This window comes from Quercus robur, chromosome 10 (assembly GCF_932294415.1).
Source record: "Quercus robur chromosome 10, dhQueRobu3.1, whole genome shotgun sequence".
Classification (NCBI taxonomy): Eukaryota; Viridiplantae; Streptophyta; class Magnoliopsida; order Fagales; family Fagaceae; genus Quercus; species Quercus robur.
Window position 1 is genome coordinate 39,999,782 of NC_065543.1, and position 12,153 is coordinate 40,011,934.

The 12,153-nt window shown below is 35.5% G+C and overlaps 2 protein-coding genes across 3 annotated transcripts; one reads left to right on the forward strand and one right to left on the reverse strand.

Moving 5' to 3' along the window:
• Nucleotides 1-2,081: 2,081 nt before the first annotated feature.
• Nucleotides 2,082-4,154, forward strand: LOC126702969 (uncharacterized). 2 transcript variants are annotated; one of them, XM_050401854.1, is made up of 2 exons: nucleotides 2,082-2,775; nucleotides 3,551-4,154. In XM_050401854.1, the coding sequence occupies exons 1-2, from the start codon at nucleotides 2,188-2,190 to the stop codon at nucleotides 3,635-3,637; spliced, it is 675 nt and encodes a 224-aa protein (XP_050257811.1). In that variant the 5' UTR covers nucleotides 2,082-2,187; the 3' UTR covers nucleotides 3,638-4,154. The 2 variants fall into 2 exon arrangements, with proteins under 2 accessions (XP_050257811.1, XP_050257810.1); XM_050401853.1 differs by having other exon boundaries at nucleotides 2,085-2,775; nucleotides 3,548-4,154.
• Nucleotides 4,155-9,672: 5,518 nt separating this feature from the next.
• Nucleotides 9,673-11,714, reverse strand: LOC126701628 (probable xyloglucan 6-xylosyltransferase 5). Its single transcript, XM_050399908.1, has one exon. It carries the CDS (start codon nucleotides 11,336-11,338, stop codon nucleotides 9,956-9,958), a length of 1,383 nt encoding a protein of 460 aa, XP_050255865.1. The 5' UTR covers nucleotides 11,339-11,714; the 3' UTR covers nucleotides 9,673-9,955.
• Between the last annotated feature and the right edge of the window lie 439 nt (nucleotides 11,715-12,153).

The window sequence follows — 12,153 nt, forward strand, 5'->3', positions numbered from 1 at the left end:
AAGAAGAAGAAGAAGAAGAAAAAAGGGAAAAAAAAAGAATGACACCAAGACCTTGTCAAATCCAAAACCCCCAAAAACATGCAAGACTGTGAAGAAACTAAATAAAGAAAAATACTATATTCACAATATTTTCACAATAAATCTTATGTGGTAGGTTGTTAGGGGTTGTATTGATGGGGTAGAAAAGTAATTTCAGTGGTAAATTCAAATTAGAACCAATAATGACTAATCACCTATATTTTGTTGTGAAATGTTGTGGACAGCGTAACACATCTCCTAAACAAATGGTTGGCTTGCTAAAAAACACAGAGAAGCACCTTAACTTTGAAGTAGCTCAAATGTGCAATAAGTGTAAAAGGATCCTCTTAGATTCAAATGAATCTATTAAAATTAAATATTATAAATTAAAATATATATTTGAATGTCATGTTATTTAAAATTTTAAATAATATAAAAATTATGCTAGATACCATTAAAAAAAAACATATTTTATGTGAAATGATTGAACACAAATTAACATTTGTGATTATAGTTTGAAATAAAAATGTCAAGAGTTTTGTAAGAACTGATATCTCCTGGTGTTTCTAAAGAAAATGTTCAAGATACATATTTTCCCTTCCTTAATTATCAAATTATATAAAATAAATAAAGATAAAATATAGTCAACACTTCTAAAATTTTGGCTAATGTCCGCCAACTTTTAGGGAAAAAGTTGATTTTAAGAAATAAGTTGGTTTGTTTTAAAATATCTTGGACTCATTGGCCCAAATATGGACGTTAATTGTATTTTACCCAATAAATAATAATAAAAATCTCTAAAAAAATAATAATAAAATTAAAATACAAAGTGCACCTTTTAAGTTTAACTGAAATTCATTTTGATTTTCTAATTTTACTTTCGTTTCAATTGAGTCCTTTAAGTTTCAAAGTTATTTAATTCAGACATTTTATCCAATTTCGTTAAAATAAATTGTTGTTAAGATGCAATTAACTAATTAGAAAAAACGGTTTAAAAAAAATTCTTATATAAAAAAAATAAAAATATATATTTTTATTAGTTTTATAAATTTTTTCAGGTAAATATAATTTTTTTAAGGAAATTTTTTTATCAAAATTGAGTAAAAAAACCTAAATTAAGTAAATTTAAAACTTATAGCACTCAATTCAAGCAAAATAAAATGAGAAGACCGCGATGAATTTTAGTCAGTTGCAATAATTTGAGTTCAAAGTGATGCCAGTAATGTGACAATAACAGTGAATATATTTTTGTGCTTATGGGTAGGGATGGCAATTTTTCCCTGCCCCGCTTAACCCGCCCCGCTTCACCCCGCGCAGGTTTTCCCCGCCCTGCAAAGGTGGTGGAGCGGGGATGGGGTAAGATTTTAGTCCCGTACCATGGGGCGGGGTGGGGATGGGTTTAGGCTTTTTAGACCCACCCTGCCCCGCCCCTCCTCATCCCCACCCCGCCTCGTGTTATTAAAGGTTATAATTGTAAATTTTACATACCCTAAAACCCTACTATTTAAACAAACATATTAATATTAGCATATTTTATTCTACCCAATGTGATTCTCTGCCTTTATTTTGTTATGTGTTATACTATGAGATTTTTATTTATTTATTTTTTTTAATGATTGTCTTGTTAAACACTTGGATATATTATTCTATTTTTTCTAAAAATTGATTTGATTTGATGAGATAAATTTAGTTGTAATTTCAAGTATTTAAAAAAATTGTACTAGTTGTAAGACAAATTAACAAAAAATAGAGTTTTACAAGGTGGGGCGGGGCTTCGTGGGGTCTCAAGGGGTGGGAATGGGGTGAGAAAGTATTCTCCGTCATGCAGAAATGGGGCAAGACAAAACTATGCGGGACAGGGATGAAGACCCTATCCTTCAGCCTCACCCCGCCCCATTGCCATCCCTATTTATGGGCTGTTTGATAGGTTATTTCAAACAACTTTTTGAACATTTTAAATACAATTTAACACATTATTACACAGCTACCCACTCACATGGATAACAAAAAAATCCAAACGACATTATTTAAACTTCTCTGCCAAACACCCCTGTATATTGGAAAGTGTCTTATGTTGACATTTGGAAACACACTACCGTACTCCTCCACCTCCTTGATAGTTGGGAGGGAGAGAATTGAAAGGAGAGAAAATAAATAAATAAATAAAAAATGGCGGATGATGGTCTGGTTTTGGTTCGTGAAGATCCAAATGAATGTGAGCAAATCCATTCCTTGAAAAAAATCCAATTGAAAGAATGGTCCATGGTGGTGATCAGAGACTCTACCGCCCACGATGATTGCTCCATCTTCCCACCTATCAACCATGAAAATCTCCCCATTTCCGAACAACACCCGTTATCACCTTCATCATCTTCTTCGTCTTCGTCATCATCTCCATCTTCATCATCACCACCGCCAAACCCATTTTCGTCATCTTCATCGTTGTCATCCTCGCCGTCCGATTCCACTGCCTCGGACCCACAACCAGCTCCGCCGCCGTCGTCCAATTCCCAGGTGAAACGAGCCGGCGAGGTGACGAGGTGGATTGGGGTTGGGCTCGAGGTCATACGTTGTAAGGTTTTTGCCTTGGTTTCCTCGTTCCGAAATTATGATGCCACCAAAGGGGCATTCTGGCCATTTTGCCCCGTCGCGGCGGCGGCGGCGGTGTTTTGGATGTTGTTCGTGCAGGCTCGGCAGCGGCGGCGACGAATGGAGAGTAAGGGTCGTTTGATACAGGCCATTAAGGAGAAAGATGAGGTTGGTTTTTAATTGATTGTGTAGTGTTTGTTGTAATGCTTGTGTTAAATTTTGTTATGATAAAATGTTTTTAGTTGTTGATGGAAATTCCAACTAGAAAAAATTGGTGGTGTTACTAACTGTTCAGAAAATTAGATTAGTAAGACTCTTTGGGCTTAATCATGTTAATGTGAAATGTGAAATGTGAGCTTGTTTGTCTGGTTTAGTGCTGCATAGGGCCTTTGATCAGAAATCCAAAAGGGTTCATATATATACTATAATATAATTGTTACGGAAAATGAGTAGATAGATTTGAACTTGGTTATCCTTATAAAGGAACCGAAATAATGTCACTAAGCTACACCACTTTTGTCATTAAAGTTGATGAGTTTGACTAGTGTGCATATATATATGTAATTGTTACAGAAAATGAATAGAGGAACTTGAACCTGGTACTTAACAAAAAAAAAAAAAAAAAAAAAACCGAAACAATGCCACAGAGCTACACGACTTTTGTTATTAGAGTTGATAAGTTTGACTAGTGAGCAAAATGGGTGTCTCTTGGATTTGCTGTTGTGAAAGCTTTACTTTCTCTTTAGCGTGAGGGGTTCTAACTTCTAACTGGTATATGTATCTACAATCATGACCTTCATCTCTTTGGTTGTCAGTGCAATAAGCTGATTATTAACTTTTTCTTTTTGGATAAATAGCTGAATTATTATCTTTTTTATTAGATTCTCCTTTATTTTGTATTTTGTCCTTGTACTTAAGTTTGGCTTTGATAATTTTGCAGAAGATTACACAACTGTTACACCAAATTGCTCAAATGAATGAAGTTCTGGTAGCCCGTCACAGAGATCTGACATCAAAAATGTCTAAGTAATTGCAAAAGGGGCGCCATTTGATAGCAACTATCACGTTTGACATAAGAACTTTGAAGCATTGAGGCTTAAAATTGACATTAACTAAATTGATTGATGTGCTGCTCAAATCCTGGTTGCAGTTCCTGTGTCATATCCAAACACCACTGCCTTTTTTAAGTGGAAGAACATAATGATCGATTGCTCAACACTCATGAAACCACAATTTGAACTCTGCAAACTCCATGGATTCTGGAGCATGTGACTGACTCATGGACCAGCATCTCTGAGCATTCGAATGAACTTCAGATTTACCATACTCTTCATGATTTGATGTGGCCAAGTAATAGTCTGGGTCTTTGTTTTTTGTTAATGAAGTGCCAAGTCCAGTAGATTAATGTAGTTTCTTGAATTTGTATAAAGATTAGTTAAATGTCTTAGGTTATTTTTTTGTACCCGTTTTCCTATGTGCCTTGTTGACAAATATTTGTGCATGTGTTGCACTTCTGATTTGAACCTATGAATAAGCTTGTTCATCTATTTTTTTTCTCCTTTTTTTTTTTTTTTTTTTTTTTTTTTTTTTTTTTTTTGCAAATAATGCATGGACTTATAAAGGTCCCAACTACTTAAAAAATGGAGTGTGGTCCCAATTACTTACTAACTACATCTTTGGACAAAAAGTCTGTCCAAATTGAGCCAATTGGCAATTGTGTCTACAACTCCACAAGATACCACCTCGTTTTGGATTCATTTTGCAGGCAGATCCCAACACCATAGAGCATCTTTTAATGGCACATTCACAAACATCCAATATTTCATTAAGGCACTTGGCAATTGACTTTTAACAAAGTTGGCCTCACGGATCATAGTATTACACCTCATCAAAGATGTATCGTCTAACATTCAATGGTGAAACCTTCAACTCTTGCACCAAATTTGCTCAAACGAATTATAGTGCTGCAACATTGAGACTGAAAATTTTCTTCTTTTGATGTCTCAGTACTAAATTTTGATTTGATCATTTGAAGCAAAATATTCACCTCTGCACCTATTAGCTTATATAAATCAAGTGCTACAAGCCCTTTACAGGACTATAAGAACTGGTTAGATAAAGGTGGTCCATTAGATTACATTTTTATATGAAGCACAGGGTTTTGTCATAACTGATGACATCTTTATTGTATATTTTATGCTCAGATCTTAATACTTTACAGGGTAACTGAAGTATGCTTCTCTAGGTGTCCATGAGATTACAATCACAATACCTATTTACAATTCTAAGCAGAAGTTTGTGTCACATGCATATCCGAACATGGCTGTTATTTAAGCCGAAGCACATCAATATCAATATACATATATACAGAGACCTCATGTTGGAGAGTATGGGAATTCTTTAAAGTTTGTTTTTATATTAAAGTATTATTTCATTGAATTAGCCAAAGAGTAAATGCATATCGTAATTATCTATTGTTGTGCATTAATTATTTATATTAAATAAATTTATATGATTATTTTTATAAACTCTATATAGAAAATAATTTTTAGTTGGAATAATAATAATATATTTAGAATATGACATTCTTACTCATGTTTAGTTGCTTTGACAACAATTGTCACAAAAGTCATAAACAAATGTCTGTGAATTCACTAAAATTGATCTTAATCCTTTAAATTTTCTAACTCCTTTGTGTGTGTGTGTGTGTGTGTGGAACTAACACGATAGTATGTATTCTATATAATTAGAAAGACTACTAATATAATAAATATGTTTATTTTGTTATATTAATTATTTTAAGCATAATGAAATTTTAATATTGTGGGTGCCTGAGGATCGAGGATGGATTTGAAGAGTTGCCATATAACTGTGGGGATGCCACAATAAGGTATTCTTGGTGGGAGCGAGAATCTGAAGAGAGAGAGAGAGAGAGAGAGAGAGAGAGAGAGAGAGAGAGAGAGAGAGAGAGAGAGAACCAATGGTCATAAGAGAAATTTCTAGTTTAGAGTAGCCTGTCACCTCCGCATTAAATGGTGGGCAACAACTTTATCAATTACATTGATGAGAAAGTGATTTGAACAGTGTAAGTCACAATTAAGCAAATTCTTTCCACCACCTTCTTTAGATACAGGAAGAAACAAGTGTCATGATGGGAGGTATGTTAGGTAAGGATTGATAGTTGAGATATGAGAAGAGGGGAAGTATATAAGAAAAAAGGGTTGGGGGGGGGGGGGGGAAGACAGGGGGATCAAAAAGAAAAAGAAGAAATAAGAAGAACACTTAGAGATAAGAGAGTGAACAGTAATAATTCTTATGTAAGTGTGGTCTTCTCAGGCCAATTTGTATTGAGAAAGTGGTTCATCCACTTAATAAGATTAGCCATTTCTTCCTTATTTTTCTCCTCGGGAGGAGTCCTCCTTTAGTTGTTTGTTTCCCTTTCTCATAAATTCATTGTTTTGGGCCACGGTTGGACCAATCTAGCCACTATTTTAAGTGGGCTTGGGCAGTTGGTTCTTCTGGTCCCTACAAACATCATTTTTCTAATATTTATATGAGAAACAATTGGTTTTTTTTATGTGAGAAACAATTGATTTGAAATATGACATTTTTACTCAAATTTAGTTGTTTTTGCAACAATTGAAACCATGTCCAACAAAAATGGGAAAAGTTTTTTAGTAATGCACAATCAAGAACGTAAAATAAAAAATAAAAAATAAAAAAAAAGGAAGAAGAAGAAGAAGAAAAAGGAAAGATATATGCATTTTTTTAGTAAGCATGAAACATGCCTATCTATATTAGCTATTATATCATGCAATTTTCAATTTGTAAACACATATATATAGTATGATCAAATCACTATATTACTCTTAAAGTATTTTTATTTTGTCTATCTATAAAATAACTAAAGATTACAATCTTTTATAATGATATATTGAAATATCATTCTTATACATCGATAGTTCCGGGTGGGGATCTCAATTTTGAATGTTGCTATTGAAAATTAAGGTGCCAATCAATTAAGTTACAAGATTTTTGGTAAAACTTATTAAAATATTGGAGAAAACTAATATCAAGTTACATTGCACATCATGGGATAGGGATGTGCGTTCAAACCGAAAAACCAAATGGACCGATTGAAACCAACCGAAATTTTGGGTTTCAATTGGTTTTCCTTGACTTCAGTTCAGTTTTGATTTTAAAATTTCAAATATTTCAAGTACTATGAGACATATTGTCGCTCCTGTTATGGTGTAGCAATGGTAAATTTGTCTGTTTAGACCCTTTTTCTTATTCAAAATATTTTCAATTTTATGTTGGAATTTGTGTGTAAATTGTTAAACAAATATTGTTGGAAGCTGTTCTTTCTCTATCGTTCTAATTTGTTCAACAACTCTCTCTCTCTCTCTGTTGCGCTATTACTTTGTTTTTTTCTATGGAAAACTGAAAACCAATCGAAACCGACTGAAATCAAAATACTACCGAAACTGATTGATTTCTAGACATTTCGGTTGGTTTCAATTGAGAATTTCACAAACTGAAATATTCGGTTTGGCCATACCCATAAAAACCGACCGAACCAAACCGAGCAACTCCTAGTGCGGGAACATAAACGCATGATTGCAAATGTACTAAGCAAACATCATTAAAGGGGAACGTGGCTAAACCCAGGATTAGCATCTAATATCTTTAAGCTTTTCATGAACCAATGAAACTGATCAGCGAATGTGAGATTTTTGATACTCTTAACATAATATATTACTCGATCCAATGGAGCCGAATCTAGTATTTTAATGATACATCATACTTTATTTTTGAGCCCTAGTTTGATATGCCCTTATCTACAGATTCTTTGCATGTTTAGCACTTCTGCAGACCCTTTAGGTCAATGTCAAGATAGATTCAACCTGATTTGTTTCTTAATTAATTATTTGATGCTTGTGCATTAAGTTTCAAATTTGCACTTGTTTTATACTAACCTGGTTTGGACAAAGAGTTTTTGTTTTGGATTGAAAAGCTTGCTGTCAAACTTCTCAACAATCCCTATTGATGCATGTCTCAGCTCCAAAAAAGCAAGAGACAGGAGAAACAGTAATCTCTTTTATTTAGAAAAATTCAACTATTGATTTCAGCTTAATACTGAGCAATAGAAACAGTAAATACATAATATAACCAAGAGAAGCAATGCAATACACAATATAACCAAGAGAAGCAATGCAAACAACCCATGCCAATACTAAAATTTTTTACCATAAAGTTTAGAGAGCAGACATTGTTTATGGTCCAAAAACATGGTTATAAACTAAAGAGAATTATGTACTGGAAGACTTATGACAATTTTCAAAGGCTTTCTCCTCAGAATAGAATATCAGGGGCTGTAATGCAAATACTGATACAATCAAAGACCATGAATTGCAACCAAACTTTACAATTAAGAGTTCATACCAGCAGGCTAGAGAGTATTAAATCATTCATTTACTCCATTGTAAAGAGGATCAAAACTGATACTTATAACTATTTCTTGTTCACTCCTGTTCTATTTTCAAGCCACAAAGGAAGAGAGAATAACAAAATATATGATACCTACCTTTATCAGCTTTGTCTCCCACATAAAATAGAGAAAACGCTAATAATCAGACAAAAATAGAACACAAGCCAAAGTAACCTTCCCATTAAAATGAACAACTTATATTCAAAATCCATGTGGCATGGGTCAGATGTCTTGGAGTCCAATGTGTTAACACATATTTGAAGGATCTATCAAGAAACCAGTACAAAATAATAAATCCTTACTGAGTTGTAGATTAAATTACTAGTTAACATGCAAGCAGTTTCTAGCCCACATCAGGAAAGCACCGATGCGGCTACAGGGGTGCCGCATCGGCATCCGATGCGGGGTGCAGTGGGCAACGCCACTGCCCGCGCTTCGGTGCTTTTTTTTTTCTTTTTCCGTTTCCGGATTTGTGCCGATTCGGGTTGAATCAGTTCATATCGGCTGGCCGAAACCAACCGATTCAAGCCGTACCGGCTGATTCAGTCCAATACCGGCCGATTCAGGCTGATACCGGCTTTGAATTAGGCTGAAATTCAAGTAAGAATTATTATTTAAAAAAAAAAAAAAAAAAAAGAGAGTGCAAAAACATATTTATAAAAATAAAAATTAAAAAAAAAAAAAAAAAAAACCCTCAAACCATCACTGCCTCCCTCCCTATATTCTAATTTCAATGTTTTAGTTTCAAACTTGTGGATTGTATTTAATTTATGAACATCATGTTTTAGTTATCATCTACTGTGAAAAAATATGCTTAGCAATATATAGAAAATAAAAATAAAAATATTTTTAATAATTTTTTAGTCGCCGCACCCACACCCTACTTTTTCAAAAATTGCCTAGTCCTGCACTTGCTCTTGAATCTGGAAACACACCCGTGCTTCATAGGCCCACATCCACTTCTTTTTGTACTTAAGAATTTGCTTCTGAGTTGGATGCAGGTATATGGAACAAAGATTAGTGTGTAGTCACAAATGAATTTGTATAGGGATAATTCTCAATTAGAAGTACTCAGTTTGGCATAGGATGTAATCAAGGTCATAATGTCATGCATAAGACTAAGAAAAAATAACTTCAACAATGTTAGAATTTAAATGGTAAAGATCTACTTCCTAGATTTGCTACAATTAAATTTTTAATCTAACTGCCGTCTGTAAAACACAAAAACCAAATGTTGAAGATCTCCTAGGTTTCAGCAACTACAGAGCAAATAGCTGCATTTAGGAGCAAGATACTAAGAACCTTCGTGGATGTTAGACCACTATAAAAATTATTTACTTCTAAATAAGACACCCCTGCAGTTGAAAGCTATCTAATTCCATTGAAAAGCATCTTCTAGTTGGGGTTGGGAGTGTCAGATATGTCACATGCAGAGACTACAACAGAAGAGCCCTGGCATATCTCAACAGCTCCCTAGTTCCAACTATGTACATCAATATCATAGGGCTTCAGAGATTCTGCCTTGCTTCCTCTTGATAAAAACAATCAGTCTACTAGCCCAATAAAACAGATACTGAACTAAAATATTCATATTGTATACTTTTAAATAAAAATGTGCAAAATACATTAATGGTTCTTGCCAGGGAAACAAAAAATTGAAACAGGCAGTACATTGCAAATCAAAAAGAAGAATTTAAGTTTAAAAAAGAATTCTATGCTATGGTTCCTGACAACAGTACCAACATAACAAACAAAAACACTTAGACATGGAATGTTATCAAATTTAATTTTACTTTTTTTAACTAAGGAACTACATAATTACCTACCAATTATCACACACTGAAGATGTTTTACTTGCTAGCTCTGTGATTTACTGCTTCCCTGCACAGGGTGCCTCCGAATATCAAACTGGTCCACAACCTCCAAAGGAGCAACTGTCTCATTCCTGATCCTCTTGATCTTAGGACTCAACAATCCCCTATGCCTAAACCCATACAGCTTCAGCACCTGGTTATCCGCAAAATTAAATGCCCTCTCCATGCTACTCAAGCACCTCTCAACTGGATAATCCCCATAGCTACCACAAGGCTTGCAACCAACAAAATGGGTCACGAATGGCCACCTCTCGTCCCCCAATCCCGGATGATACTTCTCAATCATCTCCTCATACCTATCCACCAATCCCGCCCAATACCCATGCAAATAATATGAATTCTCCAGAAACACCTTATCCATCCACCGATCCTTCTTCGAAAGCAACAAGTAAATCAAGGCAGACTGATCATCCGCCTCAAAAGCCGGCCTCCCCTTCAAATTTGCCGTCAAAATCTTCCCAGCCTCCTCCCGAACCGGCCCTTTAGGCCCCATTGGCGCCCAATCATCAAGCAAATCCAAGGACCATTGACAATTCCTAAACAAGAAACTACCCGTATTCAGAGCAATCCAACTCTTCTGCTCAAACATCAAATCCGGGTACCCATGGACAACCAAATTATAATTATCATACTTAGAAAGTGGAATCTCGAAAACCATATCTGTAAAAAGCGCATCACTATCCATCCACCAAATCCACTCCACCTCAGGATGAGACAACATTAACCGTCGAAGCAACGGCAATTTAGCCCAATACCCAGCTAATTCCTTATCCAAATGAGCCAAATTATAAACAATCTCAATCCCATGAAGTCTACAGTAGTCAATCTTATTCTTAATAGCTTTCAACAAGTAATGGTCACCAATTGGGTTATCACAAGGTTTAGGAGGAGACCCAGTAACGAGCAAGATACGAGGCTTACCGTTAATATGGTTGGGGAACTCAGGGTTTTGATCTAACCAGGTTTTGCGGTCTTGGTCCCAGGTAGAGATCTTGGGTCCGAGAGCGAAGGTGTCGTTTACGCTGAAGAAGGATTCGGGTTCGTTGACCGGGTCAGATGGGTCGGAGTCGGACCGGATCTCGGCGAGGATGCGGTTGGTTTCTTCGATGATGTTCTGGTTCATTGCGTCATCGCCGGAGGAGCCGAGGTTGCCGATGCCGATGGTGCCACGGAGTACGAGGATGGTGACGAAACCACATAGGATGGTGATCTTTATGTTGTTGAAGGTCTTGTGGAGCTGTCTGCCACGTGGCAACAGTGTACTACTGCGCCCTCTTCCTCCGTTCGCGGTGGTTGTCGGTAGCCCACCACCCGGTCCTCCTCCTCCGCCGCTGCTTCTCTTCTGAGTTATGTTCTCTTGTCCCATGATGTCTCTCTCTCTCTCACACACACACACACACACACTCTCTGTGTCTCAAATCTAAAAATGTGTTTTTTTTGTTTTTGGTGTTTTTTGTGTAGGTAAGGTTGTATCTGTGGGAAGAGATCTACAGAATTCTATATATCAATGTGTGAATTTTTGTTGTGAGGGAGAGAAGGATAGAGAGAGAGAGAGAGAGGGAAAATGGGGAGAGAAGTGAAAGAGGCCAGAGGCAGAGGAAGATGGATGGGATGGGAGGAGTGAGTTCATGACTTCATGGTGGGCGGTGAGATAGATGGTGGGGAAGACATGTTTGTAATGCACCGACTTGTACTACTTGGGCATTACTATATTTTATTCATTGATTTGGAGGTGAGGAGATATTATGTACAATGTTTTGTTATTATATATGCTGATCCGGAGTTGGATCCTCCATTAGTGTTTCTTGTACTGTTACACAAGGACATCTTTTATTTTATTTTATTTTTTTTGAGAAAGCAAGGACATCTTTTATTATTATAGTAATTATTATTTTATGTCTTAAGGTAAGTTAATTAATTATCCAACCCCTAGGTACCAAGACCTCATGAGGTATTGGTTTCAAAAAATGTAGCTAATATTTTGGGTCACTTTTAAATGTGTAACCAAAAAAAAAAAAAAAAAAAAAACTTTTAAATGATTCCTTCCCTACGGTTATTAAAGTTTAATAAGTTTTTTATTTTTATTTTTTTTGTTGTCAAAGACTAGTTGGTTTTTATTGTGGATACAACATCGACAAATTGATATGGGTGATACGAGTGCCTGGTAGCCTTGTCTATGGG